At 52.3% G+C, this 18,814-nt stretch overlaps 1 protein-coding gene and 1 long non-coding RNA gene across 4 annotated transcripts in view; one reads left to right on the plus strand and one right to left on the minus strand.

Annotated features, from left to right (window-relative positions):
• Positions 1–18,137, plus strand: part of MAP3K14 (mitogen-activated protein kinase kinase kinase 14) — a 53,888-nt gene extending 35,751 nt beyond the window's left edge. Inside the window, exons 7-16 of the mRNA XM_019027730.4 lie at positions 6,683–6,812; positions 7,022–7,153; positions 7,669–7,773; positions 10,055–10,218; positions 10,713–10,863; positions 13,516–13,869; positions 14,075–14,181; positions 14,592–14,736; positions 16,011–16,111; positions 16,474–18,137. Coding sequence (XP_018883275.1) covers positions 6,683–6,812; positions 7,022–7,153; positions 7,669–7,773; positions 10,055–10,218; positions 10,713–10,863; positions 13,516–13,869; positions 14,075–14,181; positions 14,592–14,736; positions 16,011–16,111; positions 16,474–16,638 — 1,554 coding nt within the window. The 3' untranslated portion in view covers positions 16,639–18,137. The remainder of the gene's footprint in view (positions 1–6,682; positions 6,813–7,021; positions 7,154–7,668; positions 7,774–10,054; positions 10,219–10,712; positions 10,864–13,515; positions 13,870–14,074; positions 14,182–14,591; positions 14,737–16,010; positions 16,112–16,473) is intronic.
• LOC109026986 (uncharacterized) lies at positions 11,440–17,265 on the minus strand. 3 transcript variants are annotated; one of them, XR_010133796.1, is made up of 5 exons: positions 17,162–17,265; positions 14,755–15,023; positions 13,947–14,160; positions 13,023–13,266; positions 11,440–12,839 (listed from the first exon to the last, which is right to left on the minus strand). It is a non-coding gene; the product is annotated as an uncharacterized lncRNA (long non-coding RNA). The 3 variants fall into 3 exon arrangements; XR_002006079.3 differs by having other exon boundaries at positions 11,440–13,266; XR_008680096.1 differs by having other exon boundaries at positions 11,440–13,859; positions 13,947–15,023.
• Positions 18,138–18,814: the final 677 nt, after the last annotated feature.

Below are 18,814 nucleotides of genomic sequence, written 5' to 3' on the forward strand. Positions count from 1 at the left end.
TATAATCCTAGCACTTCTTTGTAGAGACCCCATCTCTACAAAGAAAAAAAAATTAGCCAGGCATGGTGGCATATACCTGTGGTCCTAGCTACTCGGGAGACTGAGGTGGGAGGATCGCTTGAGCCCAGGAAGTAGAGGCTGCAGTGAGCCAAGATCGTACCACTGCACTCCAGCCTGGACAACAGAGTGAGACCCTGTCCCCCAACCCCACAAGAAATGGGATCCTACTCTAGGGACTATTCTGTACCATGTTGTTTTCATGCAATAATATGACAGATTTCCTTATCGGCATATATACAACTCTTTTATGCTTTTTAACGGCCATGTAGAAGTTCTTATCCTAGTCAGTGGATGGATTGATAGGATCCATGAATTCTAGGAAATTTATTCAAAAGAGTGTTTGTCGGCCAGGCGCAGTAGCTCACGCCTGTCATCCCAGCACTTTGGAAGGCCAAAGCGGGCAGATCACTTGAGGTCAGGAGTTCGAGACCAGCCTGGCCAACATGGTGAAACCCCGTCTCTACCAAAAATATAAAAAATTAGCTGGGTGTGGTAGCGCATGCCTGTAATACTAACTACTCGGGAGGCTGAGGCAGGAGAATCACTTGAACCTGGGAGGCAGAGGTTGCAGTGAGCCAAGATCACACCACTGCACTCCAGCCTGGGCAACAGAATGAGACTCCGTCTCAAAAATAAAAGAATACCAAAGAAGGCCGGGTGTGGTGGCTCACGCCTGTAATCCCAGCACTTTGAGAGGCCGAGGTGGGTGGATCACCTGAGGTCGGGAGTTCGAGACCAGCCTGACCAACATGGAGAAACCCTGTCTCTATTAAAAATACAAAAAGTTAGCCGGGCGTGGTGGCGCATGCCTGTAATCTCAGCTACTCAGGAGGCTGAAGCAGGAGAATGGCTTGAACCCAGGAGGCGGAGGTTGCGGTGAGCCAAGATCATGCCACTGCACTCCAGCCTGGGCGACAGAGCAAGACTCTGTCTCAAAAAAAAAAAAAAAAAAAAAAGTGTTTCTGTGTTGCATGTATGGGCAATCACACATTTTTAAAGAATAATTCATATCATTTCCCAGATCCTCACAGGGGTCTATAGCCCAAAAAGGGTTAAGAATCACTCCTTTTAGAACATCTGGCTCAAGTGTGGAGTTCTGGGAGCTTTGCTTTGGTTCTGCTGCTGATCTGGGATAATGTGGCGCTGGCCAAGTCAACCCAGCTGTCACCAAACACCTGCTCTGTGCCAGACAATGTGCAGGGGCTGGGGACAGAGATGTGAAATCCACAGGCCTGACCTGAAGGAACCCGAGTTGTAATGGGGGATAGACATTTATATTGGGGTAAAGGTGAGCAGCCTCCGGTCCTGGACACGTGTTTAGAAGGAAAATAGCACAAGGATCAGAGGAAAATACCTCGATAGAGGTGAGAAAATAAGGCGGGACCCTCTAATATTCACTGGACATCTGTGCACAGTACTGTGGTAGTCCCTTTCACATAGTTTACATTCCTGGAATCTTCAAAAGAACTTATAGAATTGCTCTCACGCCTTTTTTTATTGATGGAATAAAACAGATAAGAATACCAAAGAAGAGGCTGGGTGCGGTGGCTCACGTCTGTAATCCCAGCACTTTGGGAGGCCAAGGCGGGCAGATCATGAGGTCAGGAGAGCGAGACCATCCTGGCTAACACGGTGAAACCCCGTATCTACTAAAAATACCAAAAAATTAGCCAGGCATGATGGCGCCACCAGCTACTCGGGAGGCCGAGGCAGGAGAATCGCTTGAACCTGGGAGGCAGAGGTTGCAGTGAGCCAAGATCATGCCACTGCACTCCAGCCTGGGCGACAGAATGAGACTCTGTCTCAAAAAAAAAAAGAATACCAAAGAAGGCTGGGTGTGGTGGCTCACGCCTGTAATCCCAGCACTTTGAGAGGCCGAGGCAGGTGAATCACCTGAGGTCGGGAGTTCGAGACCAGCCTGACCAACATGGAGAAACCCCATCTCTATTAAAAATACAAAAAGCCGGGCATGGTGGCGCATGCCTGTAATCTCAGCTACTTAGGAGGCTGAAGCAGGAGAATCGCTTGAACCCAGGAGGCGGAGGTTGCGGTGAGCCGAGATCACGCCATTGCACTCCAGCCTGGGCAACAAGAGCGAAACTCCATTTCAAAAAAAAGAATACAAGAAAACAAGAGGGAAGTTCAAGGAGGAAAAAGTGATCCCCAGTGTCCAGCGTGCAGGCAATTGAGGGGAAGGAAGTGGCTTCTGTATCAGGCAGTAGGCTCATTGCTGACAGTGCTTCCACCTGGGGATGCTCAGTCCTAAATGTATTTTAAAACATTAGCATGGATGCCAGGCACAGTGGCTCACACTTGTAATCTCAACATGTTGGAGGCCGAGGTGGGAGAATCACTTGAGCCTAGGAGTTCAAGACTAGCCTGGGCAATATGGCGAAACCCCATCTCTACAAAAAATACAAAAATTAGCTGGGCATGGCACCTATAGTCTCAGCTACTTGGGAGGCTGAGATGGGAGGATCGCTTGAGCCCGGGAAGGTCGAGGCTGCAGTGAGCTGTGATTGTGCCACTGCACTCCAGCCTGGCCAACCAAGGGAGACCTTGTCTCAAAAAAAAAAAAAAAAGTTCAGCATGGAAAGGCCTTCAGGAGGCAGAGTAGCTGGCAGCTCTGGAGTCAGGCTTGCCCGAGTAAAAGCCCTGCTGTGATCTCTTATACCCAGTGACCCTGGGCAAATTACTTGCCCAGGCTTCAGCTTCTTCATCTATAAAATGGGGATAATGATCCCACCAGCTTACAGGCTATTGTAAGATCTGAATAACTAATGCTTAGAAAGGGCTTTACCGGTGCCTGGGAAATGATAAGTGGGCATTAGATCTTAGTTCTCATGAATATCCTCATCGCAGTCCAGCCCCCTCATTTTATGGATGAGGAACGCGGAAGTTCAGAGAGGAGGGGTGGCCAGACGGGCAGCCAGCTTGGCCTGGAAGGCTGGGCTGCTTTCTCCTCTGGCACCGACTTCTAAAGCACCTTGTATTTTGAAGTATCTCCTCCCACCTCTTTGGTCTGGGTGGTTGGAAATATTTTTAGCATGGACGGGACACTCTAAGAGGACTTACAGATTTCTGCAAAGTTAAAGCCAAGTTTCCCCAACTCTTTTGGATCACAGCCCTGTTAATATCTCAGTCATTGTTTCAGGGCAACCCAGGCCAAAACAAATACCCAACAGTTCTGTTTATGAAGCAATGAGGTCGAATAATAAGTCTTTATCCTAACAACTTAGTAGCCATTTGAAAAGCGTGACATAAGTTGAAAGAAAAAGGGTCCTTCCATTTCCAAACCGCCAGATTATTAACGGGATGTATGCCTTGTTGCACATCTCAACCCCTGAAATCAGATAGGACACCACCACCTTCATATCCCACATTTTCTCCTTGAAGTACTTTTAATCACAGTGACCTGCAAAAACATAGCTTCATAGAGATACATTATCAAAGGGAATGTCACGTGCGTGATCGTACTTTGAAGCTGAACTGTCTCGAGCGAGTAGTTCACGCGGTGTCCTGCAGATACTGCGGTGGCCGTTTCCCTCAAATGTCAGATATCCATTTGGCGCCCTTCTGAGTTATCTGCAGTGCCCCGGGGTGCCTCAGCTCAGTTTGGGGGTGGTTAGGCTGAAGACATTTGCTAACAAGTCCTGTTGTTGAATTAGTTCCAACTCAGGTTCAGAGGCTTTTTAGAGCTGGAAACACTGGCAGAGTCAAAGTTCATGGGAGGTGATTAACCAAACCAGATATTAGGGAACCAGAAGGGCGACATTTTCCACTGATAGGCAAAAGTCCAAAAACCCCACAGTGTCGGAGCTGTTTGCCAAGTCAGCAAGTCTGTGGAGATCGCTTCCAAGCTGGTTCTGTTACTGCCAGCGCCCCCTGGCGATGCTACTCAAGGCTTACTTGAGAACCATCAGCAGCCAGGAAGGAGGACAAGTCTATTAAGGGGGGAGGGGGGAGGAATAGCATTAGGAGATATACCTAATGCTAAATGACAAGTTAATGGGTGCAGCACACCAACATGGCACATGTATACATATGTAACAACCCTGCACATTGTGCACATGTACCCTAAAACTTAAAGTATAATAATAAATAAAATTAAAAAAAAAAAAAAGAAGAAGCCTAAGAGGCCGTGCGCAGTGGCTCACGCCTGTAATCCCAGCACTTTGGGAGGCTGAGGTGGGCGGATCATGAGGCCAGGAGTTCAAGACCAGCCTGGTCAACGTGGTGAAACCCTGTCTCTACTAAAAATACAAAAATTAGCTGGGTGTGGTGGCACGTGCCTGTAATCCCAGCTACTCAGGAGGCTGAGGCACAAGAATCGCTTGAACCCAGGAGGCAGAGGTTGCAGTTAGCTGAGATATCACACCACTGCACTCCAGCCTGGTGACAGAGCGAGACTCTGTCTCAAAAAAAAAAAAAAAAAAAAAAAGAAGTCTAAGAGGCCGTGCGCAGTGGCTCACGCCTGTAATCCCAGCACTTTGGGAGGCCAAGGTAGGCGGATCACCTGAGGTCAGGAGTTTAAGACCAGCCTGACCAACATGGTGAAACCCTGCCTCTACTAAAAATATGAAAAATTAGCTGTGCATAGTGGCAGGTGCCTGTAATCCCAGCTACTGGGGAGGCTGAGGCAGGAGAATTGCTTGAACCCAGGAGGCGGAGGTTGTAATTAGCTGAGATTGCGCCACTGCACTCCAGCCTGGGCGACACAGCGAGAGTCTGTCTCAAAAAAAAAAAAAAAGGTCTAAGTGTCAGTCTAAGTATCAGCTTCTCTGATGTGAGCTGGAGGAACTGGGGAGCTAGCACTTCCTGAGTGCCCACTGGTTGCCAGGCCTGGTGTCAGTTACCATCCTTCCAAATCCTTGCTCTACCCAGGAGCAGATACCACCGTCCCTGCTGTTTCCATGTGGAAATAAGTGGATGGGAAGTCTGCTGCCTTGTTTTAAAAGGCGGAGCCAGGATCTAAGCCCAAGATGTTTATATCCAAGGCCTATTTCCTCCCACCAAGTTGCTGGTCCCTGCAGAAAGGAGTGGATGATCCCGGACCTGCCATTTGGCAGTGGGAGTGGCCTTGGCCAAACCCCTCCTCAGAAGCCTCCTTAAGTTCCCAGATGCTGGGAGACAGCTGCAAACAGAATAAACACTGCTCTGTCTATGTGGATGTTTTAGTCCTCCGGGAAAGAAAAGTGTTGAGGCTGGGCATGGTGGCTCACGCCTGTAATCCTAGCACTTCGGGAGGCCGACGCAGGCAAATCACAAGGTTAGGAGTTTGAGACCAGCCTGGCCAGCATGGTGAAACCCCGTCTCTACTAAAAAATACAAAAATTATCCAGGCCTGGTGGCGCACACTTGTAGTCCCAGCTACTCGGGAGGCTGAGGCAGGAGAATCGCTTGAACCCGGGAGGCAGAGGTTGCAATGAATAGAGATCACGTCACTGTACTCCAGCCTGGGCGACAGAGCGAGACCTCTGTCTCAAAAGAAAAGAAAAGAAAAAAAAATGCACCCGATGGAGTCCAAATCTTGGTTCTTGACAGTCAGATAAGTCAAAAACCCAGCTTCTGAGAGTAGACATGGATGTTGGTAAGCAAAAGGTCCCACATCCTAGAAATTGCCCAGACATTTAGCTGGAGGAAAAAATGTTCTGCGTTTGGCAGATTTGAGGGCGGACAGCATGCCAGCAGCCAGGATGACGAATGTGGGGTTTTTTTTGTTTTTTTTTTTTTGAGATGGAGTCTCACTCTGTCGCCAGACTGGAGCGCAGTGGTGCGACCTCGGCTTATTGCGACCTTGGCTCATTGCAACCTCTGACTCCCAGGTTCAAGTGATTCTCCTGCCTCAGCCTCCCAAGTAGCTGGGATTACAGCCACGTGCCACCACACCCAGCTAATTTTTGTATTTTTAGTAGAGACAGGGTTTCGCCATGTTGGCCAGGATGGTCTTGATCTCCCGACCTCGATCTCCTTGATCCACCCGCCTCAGCCTCCCAAAGTGCTGAGATTACAGCCATGAGCCACCGTGCCCGGCTGGAATGTAGTGTTTTGTTTTGTTTTTTTAATTTTTTTTTTTTGAGACGGAGTCTCACTCTGTTGCCCAGGCTGGAGTGCACTGGCGCAATCTCAGCTCACTGCAAGCTCCGCCTCCTGGGTTCACACCATTCTCCTGCCTCAGCCTCCCGAGTAGCTGGGACTACAGGCGCCCGCCACCACGCCCAGCTAATTTTTTTGTATTTTTTAGTAGAGACGGGCTTTCACTGTGTTAGCCAGGATGGTCTCGCTCTCCTAACCTCGTGATCCACCCGCCTCGGCCTCCCAAAGTGCTGGGATTATAGGCATGAGCCACCGCGCCCGGTGCGGATGTAGTTTTTATGTGGCTGTTTTTGCACACAGGCAGCACTCCAGAACTTTAATTAAGTACAAGAAGTTGCTCCTGATACCAAGGGCACGGGATACACAATTTAGCCTCTGAGGGTCCAGCAGGCCCCCCAGGCCCCTGCATCACCACTGGAAACAGCAGCAGCCTCTGTGTGTGGAGCACTAGGGTGCTGACAGGATGCCAGGGACCCAGCTCTGGTCCCCTCTCCCTGTCTTAACAGCTGCCTCTGGGCCCTTGCAGGTGCGGCTGGAAGTATTTCGGGCAGAGGAGCTGATGGCATGTGCAGGATTGACCTCACCCAGAATTGTCCCTTTGTATGGAGCTGTGAGAGAAGGGCCTTGGGTCAACATCTTCATGGAGCTGCTGGAAGGTAAGGAGCCAGGTCCCACTCTTTCTCCAAATTCAGGGCCAAGAGTTCCCCCCTGAGTCTTGCCCAAGTTGGCCTTGGTCACTGATCTATCCATTGTTAACCTCTTGACCCTGTGACCCTGCTTTCCACTGCCTGCCCTGTGCTCTTGCCCTTGGCTGGCATGGAGGCTCGGGCAAGTCCCATGTATAGCCTGGCCTTTGGTCTCCTAGGTGGCTCCCTGGGCCAGCTGGTCAAGGAGCAGGGCTGTCTCCCAGAGGACCGGGCCCTGTACTACCTGGGCCAGGCCCTGGAGGGTCTGGAATACCTCCACTCACGAAGGATTCTGCATGGGGACGTCAAAGGTAAGGCCCAGGCCCCACGGCCCTGATCCCCAGCAGGCACTTCTCTCACACCATCCTGTCTGATCTCCTCTCAGTTCTGGGCTAGCCTGGTCATCTCCAGTAGCAGGCCCTGAGTCAGGCTGACAGGACTGTGCCTGTAGGAAGGGGAATGATGTTCTCCAACCCCTTAGCCAAGCACTGTAGTTTCTGGTAGATGGTGGCCACAGAGAACCGAAGGTCAAGCTCCCACCCACTGGTGACCCCTGGTACGGGGTCGGCGCAGGCGAGCAGAGTGGCAGCGTTCCCGAGTAAACCCTGCTCCTGTCCCTTTGCCCTCAGAGATCCTGCCTACCTCTAGCCTGAATTGATATCCTCCTCCCTTCCTCCACGATTAATGAAACTAATCAGAAGCAGCAGCTGCCACGTAGGGTCAGCCAGAAAATTACGTCACTGGAGGGCAGGCCAAACCGAGCCAGGGTGGGCTGGGACCCGGCATGACTCACCTGTTCCTCTTCCTCCCCGGGGCGGCCTGGCAGCTGACAACGTGCTCCTGTCCAGCGATGGGAGCCATGCAGCCCTCTGTGACTTTGGCCATGCTGTGTGTCTTCAACCTGATGGCCTGGGGAAGTCCTTGCTCACAGGTAAGGCCCCCCACCAACTGCCGTGCTCCCCAAAGCATTCATTCGCCAAATGCCTTCCATGCTTTCCAGAATGGGAATTGAGGTGTGAACACTTAGGTCCACCTGTGTGTTTAAGCCCCGCAACCAGCCTGGATGATTATCAGGGGTTTCTTTGTTACGCGTAAATGTGATAATAGATGTCAGGTGCTCATTGTCGATGCTCCTGTACACAGGGAAGAGAAGGGAAAGGCTGGTTGACTCTCCGTAGGTCCCAGGCCTTCTGCCTTGGAGGCCCCGTGGCTCCCACCTCTTGTCTGGCCTTTGCAGGGGAGTGCACTGCCAGCCTGTGACCCCAGCTCTCCTGCGCCTCTGAGCACGGTTGGCTGGAAGCACAGTGGGCAGGCTGACCAAGGGGCCTGGGCTCTAAAGTCAGTGAAATATCTTTCTTTAACTCCTCTGATTATTGAAATAATCCATGCCCACTGTGAAGTAGAGTTAAGCATATAAAAGAGGCAGAGAACAGAATTTTCACCATGCCTCTTACCCAGAGAGAGAATCACAAATTTTTTTGTTGTTTTCGTTGAGACAGAGTCTCACTCTGTCACCCAGGCTGGAATGCAGTGGCACAATCTCAGCTCACTGCAACCTCCGTCTCCCGGGTTCAAGTAATTCTCCTGCCTCAGCCTCCTGAGTAGCTGGGATTACAGGCGCCTTCCACCATGCCCAGCTAATTTTTGTATTTTTAGTAGAGACGGGGTTTTGCCATATTGGCCAGGCCAGTCTCAAACTCCAGACCTTAGGTGATCCGCCCCACTCAGCCTCCCAAAGTGCTGGAATTACAGGCATGAGTCTCCGTGCCCGGCCGAATCATGAATATTTTAAATAACTCCTTCCAGGCTGTTGTTTTCCCTGTGCCTAGTTAGGGCCATTATAACACAATTTTGTGCCCTGCGTTTTTCATGTATAGCATTAAGGATAAAATGATTTCATTTTGACCAACGGAAAAAGAATCTTTGGAAGTATATGATTGTGTGTTGTTAAAGGACTATGTTGGCAATTCTGAAGATGTAAATTGAATGTGGACACTTGACCTCCACCCGTGTTGTTTTAAGCCCTTTTAAAATAACTGTAGTGGGCTTTTTCTTGTTACAAAAAAAAAATGTATCTTTTCTGATTTTTTTTAACTTTTATTTTTTAGAGACAGAGTCTTGCTCTGTCACCCAGGCTGGAGTGCAGTAGCTCACTCATAGCTCACTGCAGCCTCAAGCTCCTTGGTTCAAGCGATCCTCCCACCTCAGCCTCCTGAGTAGCTGGGACCACAGGCATGTACCACCATGTCCGGCTCAATTTTTATGTTTTTTGTAGATACACATGGGGTCTCAGTATGTTGCCCAGGCTGGTCTTAAATTCCTGGATTTAAGCATTCCTCCCACCTCAGTCTCCCAAAGTGCTGGGATTACAGGCATGAGCCACTGCCTGACCCTATTTTCTAATATCTTTTGAAGAAAGTAGAGCTAAGCAAAAATTACAAATACAAATCACCAGGAAAAAAACCACTGTTCACATCTGCCATCTATCCTTTCAGTCTTTTACGCATATAAGTTTTCTATTATAATTTTTAAATTTCACTTACTAGTATTTCTTACTAGTAAGAAGTATTACTTACTAGTATTACTTACTAGCCTTCTACAACCTAATTTGTAATGTCTAGCCCCTGCCCCATTTTTAAAAAACACTTTAAGGGTTTGGTCCAAAGGGCAGAGTCCACATCATGGATGCTCTGTTACTTTGTACAAGTTCCCAGCAGAGTCCCCGCCTAGCTCCTCCCTACAAGTCTGACTTGGAGACTTTATTTCTATATTTAAAGTATTTTAACATGGCCGGGCACAGTGGCTCATGCCTGTAATCTCAGCAGTTTGGGAGGCCGAGGTGGGTGGATCACCTGAGGTCAGGAGTTCAAGACCAGCCTGGCCAACGTGGGTGAAACCCCATCTCTACAAAAATATAAAAATTAGCTGGGCATGGTGGCTCATGCCTGTAATTCCAGCTACTCGGGAGGCTGAGGCAGGAGAATCTCTTGAACCCGGGAAGTGGAGGTTGCAGTGAGCCAAGATCGTGCCATTGTACTCCAGCCTAGGTGACAGAGCAAGACTCCATCTCAAAAAACTAAAAAGATAATAAAATAAAAAGTACTTTAACAGTGACAAATGTAAGATACCCCAGGGATTAACCAGGGTGGCCATTGCCTAGGCTCCTGCCCATCAGCATTCCAGGTGACTTTATGTCTCATCCCCCTTCTCAGGGGACTACATCCCTGGCACAGAGACCCACATGGCTCCGGAGGTGGTGCTGGGCAGGCGCTGCGACGCCAAGGTGGACGTCTGGAGCAGCTGCTGTATGATGCTGCACATGCTCAACGGCTGCCACCCCTGGACTCAGTTCTTCCGAGGGCCGCTCTGCCTCAAGGTCGGTGACGGCACCCGGCATGGCCAACAGGGGGAGCTGCAGGGCCCTGGGGCCCAGGCCGCAGGCTTGAGGGGCTGCTCTGCGGTGGCAGATGGAGCAAGGGGAGGCCTGGTCATCCATGTGGGATCCTAATTCAAATACTTGCCACCCAAATCTGGGGGTACAAGGGGAGATCCAGCTGCGGAGGCTCACCAAGTTCATGGCAGGTGAGAACTCTCTTCTGTCCATACCCTGGGCCCCATCCACCTGCCTCCTAACAGGCCGGGCCTGGAGGCTGTGGGCGTCTTGCTGCCTGGCTCTGGCCTGTTTTACTGGCTCCATTTGTCCCTTTCCTGGGAAAAGTGCCCTCACTGTAGCCCAGACCCCTCCATTCCTTGTGGTGGACCCCAGCACAGCGGGAACAGGGGCCGGCGGGAGTTGCGCAAAGAGCAATAACAGCCGGGTATCAGGAAATGAGGGAAGGCAGGCCTCACCTGTTGTTTTTTGCCCCCCAGATTGCCAGCGAGCCTCCGCCTGTGAGGGAGATCCCACCCTCCTGCGCCCCTCTCACAGCCCAGGCCATCCAAGAGGGGCTGAGGAAAGAGCCCATCCACCGCGTGTCTGCAGCAGAGCTGGGAGGGAAGGTGAACCGGGCACTACAGCAAGGTAAGAAGAGCCCCACGCTGGCTGACCCGGGAGGCAGAAAACAGAGGTGGACAGAGGAGGCAGGTGGGCGCAGGTCCAGAGCAAGGCACCCCTCAGAGCCTTAGCTTCCCCCTCTGGATTATGGGGGTGCAGCAGCCTCAGGGTTGTTGGGAGATTGCGACAGTGCCACGCCTTGACGCAGAGGCAGCGCTCAGGAGATGGGAAAGAGAAAACTCACACGCAAACTCGAAGTGCTTTTTCCATTCTCCCACTCAACTACAATCAACCCAGAAGACTCCTGTGACCACATGTGTGGGGATTTCCACCCCACCAAGCCAGCAATCAGTTCTGCAGCAGACACTAGCTTGGTGTCTTCTAATTCAGTTCTGTTTCAACACTATCTACCTGGAGGTAGCGTCAGATGCCACAGCAGGAGGGCTCGATCCCCAAGACTGCATCCCCTACCCATGCCAGTCTCAGGCCCACGTGTTTACCTGTGCTTCTGACCAACTGGCTATAAGTCAGGGACCCCATGACCCCCTCCTTGGGATCAATTAATTTGCTGGAGTGGCTCACAGAACTCAGAGAAACACTTCCTTACATTTACCAGTTTATTAGAAAGGATATTACAAAGGATACAAATGAAGAGATGCATAGGGCAAGGTGTGTGGGAGGGAGCACAGAGCTTCCAGGGCTTGGCACCCTCCAGGAACCTCCATGTGCCCAGCTACCAGAAGTTCTCTGAAGCCGGTCTTCTTGGGTTTTTGTGTAGGCTTCATTACGTAGGCATGATTGGATAAATCACTGGCCATTGGCGAACAGCTTAACCTTTAGCCCCCTTCCCTCCCAGTACGTGGGATGATGGGATGAAAGTCCCAACCCTCTAATCCTGCCTATGTCTCTCTGATGACCAGCCCCCATCCTGAAGCTACCTAGGGGCTGCCAGCCTTCAGTCAATCCATTAGTACACAGAAAGAGATCATTTTGGAGAGTAAGGCTTTTAGGAGTTCTGTGCCAGAAATGGGGTTAAAGATAAAATATATGTTTACTAGTATCACAAGGGTTATGATGTATAGAGGGGGCTCAAACTCACTAGGAATCCAAGAATACAAAATAAAGACAGGCCGGGAGCAGTGGCTCACACCTGTAATCCCAGCACTTTGGGAGGCTGGGGCAGGAGGATCGCTTGAGGCCAGGAGTTCAAGATCAGCCTGGGCAACATAGCAAGACCCTTTCTCTGCAAAAAAAATTTAAAAATTAGCCAGGCATGGTGGCACATGCGTGTAGTCCTAGCTACTCAGGAGGTGAGAGGATTGTTTGAGCCTGGAAGGTCGAGGCTGCAGTGAGCCATGATTGTACCACTGCACTCCAGCCTGGGCAACAGAGACCCTGACTCAAAAAATAAATAAATAAATAAAGCCAGGTAACACTCAAGAGCCATTTGACTGGAAAAAAGCAGAAAGTTGGTGGGATGTAGGGCTGTTGGGACCCCTCAGGTGCTGCTGATGGGCATGTGGACAAGGCTACCCACTCTGGGGGGCACCTGGCTGCACTCAGGCAGACGTCTGCAGACCGAGACCAAGGACTTCTACCCCTGGGTGCACTGACAAAGGAATGCCAGCAGATCCATATGGGGACATGCCTGAGGACGCGCACTATAGCTTCCTTTGTGGGAGGGGAGTAGGGTACGATGGGGTCCCTCACTGGGAGGACAGAGACACAAAAGGGGATGCCGCGTGGAGCACCAAGCAGTTAAAGCAACTCGGTGTTCACAGAGCAGCATGGATGGATCCTAAAGCCATGGTGCCGAGTGAAGAGAGAACCCGACACAGAATGGGACCCAGAACATAGTGCCTGTTGGGTAAACTAAAAATTGATCAATAGCCAGGTATGGTGGCGCACATCTGTAGTCCCAGCCACTCAGAAGATTGAGGTGGAAGGATCGCTTGAGCCCAGAAGTTGGAGTCCAGCCTGGGCAACATGATGAGACCTCATCTCTTTAAAAAAATAAAAATAAAAAAAATTGATAAATAAAACAACGCACATTTTGCAAGGACACAACCAAATCAAAAATGACACATCAAACATAATAGAATGTCACCTGAGGGATGGGCACAAAAAGGCTGTGATTATAGGAATGAAAATGAAATAAAGAAAACCAGAGAGATCTTGCACCTCACCAAAGACAGCTGGTAGTTATAAGGATGAGGGTGGTCCCAGGGCTGAACTCGCCCCATGCCAGAACAAACGGTGCCTGGGGAAGTACTGACTGAGGATGGGGTAGGAGAGATGGTGGGTCCAGGATGCCACTTTGCCTGGGAGCTCTTGAGTTGGTGTAGCCCCAGGGCTGTTTTCAATCTTCTCTTTCTTGTTAACAAAGTCCTCTGGAGCTGATTCTGTAGTTTTTGAATTTGCTACTGATACCTAGAAGAAAAACAGAATCAAAGACAGAAATCCAGTCCTATCCCTGTCATATTGGGACCATTTTATTGAGGAAGTCTCCTGTGGAGACCACCATGCTGCCCTCTGGAGCCACCTCCCATGGTGGCCCGGGGCAGTGTCCTCCCCTTTGTTTGCCTGTAGCCCTTCTGCACTCAGGAGAGGCTGCTCCTGCCTGGACCGCTGTCTGTGCACAGAACGCTTCCCCTCACCATTGTACTCTCTGTTTTCTAGTGGGAGGTCTGAAGAGCCCTTGGAGGGGAGAATATAAAGAACCAAGACATCCACCGCCAAATCAAGCCAATTATCACCAGACCCTCCATGCTCAGCCGAGAGAGCTTTCGCCAAGGGCCCCAGGGCCCCGGCCAGCTGAGGAGACAACAGGCAGAGCCCCTAAGCTCCAGCCTCCTCTCCCACCAGAGCCCCCAGAGCCAAACAAGTCTCCTCCCTTGACTTTGAGCAAGGAGGAGTCTGGGATGTGGGAACCCTTACCTCTGTCCTCCCTGGAGCCAGCCCCTGCCAGAAACCCCAGCTCACCAGAGCGGAAAGCAACCTTCCCGGAGCAGGAACTGCAGCAGCTGGAAATAGGTACGGGCAGCCGTGGCTGCAGTGGGGCCCTGAGCACTGGCCCTGGGCCACCCGCGGAGGCCGGTGTTTCTCTTTACCTGCGGTGTGGGCTTTCTTCCAGCCCCTTCCCCAGCAGCTCAGCTTCTACCGACTGCAGGAAGAACCCCTGAAAACACAGCCAGCCTCCTCCCAGTCTTTCACAGCCATCTTCCACTTTTCCCTGCAGAATTATTCCTCAACAGCCTGTCCCAGCCATTTTCTCTGGAGGAGCAGGAGCAAATTCTCTCGTGCCTCAGCATCGACAGCCTCTCCCTGTCGGATGACAGTGAGAAGGTGAGTCGGTTATGGCCCCGGAGCCATGGCTCCAGGGGTGTGGTTCTCCCGGCCCTGGCACAGAGCAAGTAGCTTTGCGTCCAGCTAATGAATGGACACTGTGCAAGTAGTGGGTAAAGGGAGGGTGATGGGGGTCACCCCTTCCTTCTGGTGGGGGTCCTCACTAGGTTGGGGGAGGTGGTCATGGTACAGAGTCAGAGAAACCATGGGAATCTACCCTTCTGGGATTAGGGAATGTGTTTTGCCACCAGAGATAATGGGGAGGCAGGCCTTGGTCCCCCATGGAGGCAACCCTTACCCTCCTCCAGCTGAGGGCATGAGCAGTGCCCCTTTTCCCCAAATGAGACCCAAGCCGGAGATGGATCCCGGAGCCCAGGGCCCTGAGTCCGTACCCAATCCTGTTGTTTCAGAACCCATCAAAGGCCTCTCAAAGCTCGCGGGACACCCTGAGCTCAGGTGTACACTCCTGGAGCAGCCAGGCCGAGGCTCGAAGCTCCAGCTGGAACATGGTGCTGGCCCGGGGGCGGCCCACCGACACCCCAAGCTATTTCAATGGTACAGTCCAATTCCCACCTGCTCAGCAGTCCCCGTGGCAGCTGATCTGCCTGGAGCTAGACAGCCATTGAGGGATTTTGTCTCCCCTCCCCTGGCACAGTGGGAGGGAGGAAGGCGCCTGGTCCCAGAGCTGGAGGTTCCTGGCCAGTAAGTTGGGTTTCAAGCAAAGGTCCCGATCACCCACGAGCCTTTCCTGATGGGGCAGTGAGGGACCATTATCCCCTCATTGGCAGTTGATGGAGTCCCAGAAGGTTCCCCTAGCTTGGGGAGGAGAGCAGTCTCTTGACCTGGAGTCAGGAAAATGAGCAATTAATCTCTTCTAAAGGGAAAAGGAACAGGACCCATGAGTATTTTAATCAAAAACTCAGCAAAAGGAATCCCCCTCTGGGATTTGAGATCAGATGAGAAAGACAACATAAAATTCCTTCGTTTTCAAGCTTGATTGCATAGGTTATGATGTGGCTTTGCTATAACAAGGGCATCATCAGCTCGGAGTTCCCTGGCCCTCTCCAGGGCAAGTGTGACTCATGGCATCAGGGCCCCATGGCTGGCCAAAGGCCACTTCAACTCAGGGAACAATCTAAATTGCCCATAATCTAATTTAAGAATCCTTGTGTTCAGTTCCTTTCTGCTTTGCATCCAAGTTGAAATACTACTTCCCCATAGGAGCCAGCCCCAGCTCTTAGCAATGCACAGGCCAAATCCCAGGTGCCAACGGCCAGGAAGAACTAGCAGGTGTATATAATATGAGGGCTGTTCCAGCCTGATTTTTTTTTTTCTTATAAAATGCAGCGTTGTGACCGGGTGTGGTGGCCCACACCTGTAATCCCAGCACTTAGGGAGGCCAAGGCAGGTGGATTACATGAGGTCAGGGGTTCAAGACCAGCCTGGCCAACATGGTGAAACCCCATCTCTACTAAAAATACAAAAATTAGCTGGGTATAGTGGCGCATGCCTGTAATCCCAGCTACTTGAGAGGCTGAGGCAGGAGAATCATTTGAACCCGGGAGGTAAAGGTTGCAGTGAGCTGAGATCACGCCACTGCACTCCAGCCAGGGAGACACAGTGAGACTCTGTCTCAAAAACAAAAAAAATGCAGCTGTGCTTAGACCAGCCTAAATTTTATCTCTGCTGCTCCATCACAGCCAGACCTGCTCCCCCCTACATAGGGCAGAGTGACTTTTAACAAAAACGTTCCCCCAGCCCCTGCCAGGACCCTGGTCCTTGGGGAGCCAGCAGCCGCTCTCCTGACTATCACCTTGTCCACTTTCTAGGTGTGAAAGTCCAAATACAGTCTCTTAATGGTGAACACCTGCACATCCGGGAGTTCCACCGGGTCAAAGTGGGAGACATCGCCACTGGCATCAGCAGCCAGGTAAGGGGGGCAAGTACACTCTGACGGGCAGAGTCCCAGAGGCCAGTGCAGCTGGCCCCACCCTCCAGGAGGAAAGCTTTCAAAGAAGTAGAATGGCACTCTAGGGAATACTTGGTATTGGCCTTCAACATCCCCCAGGACCTCAAAGCATTCCCCAGGGCCTCAAAGCAAGGCTGGCAGTGGTGACGAAGAGGTCCTCCAGACCTACACTTGGGCCGGGTGGGATTCTCTGAGTCCCGTGGAATGACAGACAGGCAGTGCCCTTAGGGCTGCCGGTCTGGCTGGAGGGAGATGTCTTTACCTTTCTACATGGCTTGAGCCCTATGCCATGATCTCAGCCCACTGGTTTGCTCCACCCTTAGATCCCAGCTGCAGCCTTCAGCTTGGTGACCAAAGACGGGCAGCCTGTTCGCTACGACATGGAGGTGCCAGACTCGGGCATCGACCTGCAGTGCACACTGGCCCCTGATGGCAGCTTCGCCTGGAGCTGGAGGGTCAAGCATGGCCAGCTGGAGAACAGGCCCTAACCCTGCCCTCCACCGCCGGCTCCACACTGCCGGAAGCAGCCTTCCTGCTCGGTGCACGATGCTGCCCTGAAACAGAGGCTCAGCCGCTCCCAGGGATCTGCCAGCCCCCGGCTCAGCAGTGGGACCAGGGCCTGGCAGCAGCAAGGTGGGGGCAAGCAGAATGCCTCCCAGGATTTCACACCTGAGTCCTGCCCCACCCTGCTGAGAAAACACTCCGCCACGTGAAGAGACAGAGGAGGACGGCAGGAGTTACCTCGGGAAACAAACAGGATCTTCTCTGCCCTGCTCCAGTCGAGTTGGCCTGACCCGCTTGGATCAGTGACCATTTGCTGGCAGACAGGGGAGAGCAGCTTCCAGCCTGGGTCAGAAGGGGTGGGCAAGCGCCTCGGCCCCTCACCCTCCAGGCTGGTGTGAGAGTGTCAAGTGTGTAAGGGCCCACACTCAGGTTCAGTGCAGAACCAGGTCAGCAGGTATGCCCGCCCGTAGGTTAAGGGGACCCTCTAAACCCCTTGCCTGGCCTCACCTGGCCAGCTCACCCCTTTTGGGTGTAGGGGAAAAGAATGTCTGACCCTGGGAAGGCTCCCTGGTAGAATACACCACACTTTTCAGGTTGTTGCAGCACAGGTCCTGAGTTGACCTCTGGTTCAGCCAAGGACCAAAGAAGGTGTGTAAGTGAAGTGGTTCTCAGTCCCCAGACATGTGCCCCTTTGCTGCTGGCTACCACTCTTCCCCAGAGCAGCAGGCCCCGAGCCCCTTCAGGCCCAGCACTGCCCCAGACTCGCTGGCACTCAGTTCCCTCATCTGTAAAGGTGAAGGGTGATGCAGGATATGCCTGACAGGAACAGTCTGTGGATGGACATGATCAGTGCTAAGGAAAGCAGCAGACAGAGACGCTCCAGCGCCCCAGCCCCACTATCAGTGTCCAGCGTGCTGGTTCCCCAGAGCACAGCTCAGCATCACACTGACACTCACCCTGCCCTGCCCCTGGCCAGAGGGTACTGCCGACGGCACTTTGCACTCTGATGACCTCAAAGCACTTTCATGGCTGCCCTCTGGCAGGGCAGGGCAGTGACTCTGTAGGAGCATAGCAAGCCAGGAGATGGGGTGAAGGGACACAGTCTTGAGCTGTCCACATGCATGTGACTCCTCAAACCTCTTCCAGATTTCTCTAAGAATAGCACCCCCTTCCCCATTGCCCCAGCTTAGCCTCTTCTCCCAGGGGAGCTACTCAGGACTCACGTAGCATTAAATCAGCTGTGAATCGTCAGGGGGTGTCTGCTAGCCTCAACCTCCTGGGGCAGGGGACGCCGAGACTCCTTGGGAGAAGCTCATTCCCACATCTTGCCAAGACAGCCTTTGTCCAGCTGTCCACATTGAGCCAGACTGCTCCCGGGGAGAGAGCCCCGGCCCCCAGCACATAAAGAACTGCAGCCTTGGTACTGCAGAGTCTGGGTTGTAGAGAACTCTTTGTAAGCAATAAAGTTCGGGGTGATGACAAATGTTTCCAGGCCATCGGTGTCCTCTCTCTTGCCTGCCGGCCTGCTGAACCTCACGACCCTAACAACTGCCTCTCTTTGCCTTCTTGCTGAGATCTTTTCAAGTCCCCCTTGTTTTGGACAAGGACTGTTTCAGCCCTTGAGTGGGGCTGCTTTCCCACCACTCCTCCCAGTGGCTGCTTCTAGTCCCAACTCTGGGCTAGTCATTCAGACCAGTTAGGCAAGATGCCTTGCCCGGTGGCATCAGGGAAGTCCCTCGCCAAAATATGCCAGGCTGAGGGGTGGAGGAGGAGGACAGCAAAGCCTGCATGCTTTGTGCCACTGCCCAAGCCAGGCAGCCCCCTACCACCAGAAGGGAAATAGGGATGGGTTCTGGGCCCTGACCAGCCAGGGATGCTGGATGCACACCACAGGCCCTCCACCCTCCCCTCCTGTCCTTGAGGCCTGGACTCTTAACCCTTTCCGCTGCCTCCTGAGCCCTGCATGGGGCCAGGGATGCCTTTGTGGGCTGAGTTCCTCGGTCACGGAGCTGGGGCACACGGGTGCTGAGTTCCTCGGTCACGGAGCTGGGGCACACGGGGTGCTGAGTTCCTCGGTCACGGAGCTGGGGCACACGGGGTGCTGAGTTCCTCGGTCACGGAGCTGGGGCACACGGGGTGCTGAGTTCCTCGGTCACGGAG

Source organism: Gorilla gorilla, chromosome 4, assembly GCF_029281585.2.
Source record: "Gorilla gorilla gorilla isolate KB3781 chromosome 4, NHGRI_mGorGor1-v2.1_pri, whole genome shotgun sequence".
NCBI classification, from domain to species: domain Eukaryota; kingdom Metazoa; phylum Chordata; class Mammalia; order Primates; family Hominidae; genus Gorilla; species Gorilla gorilla.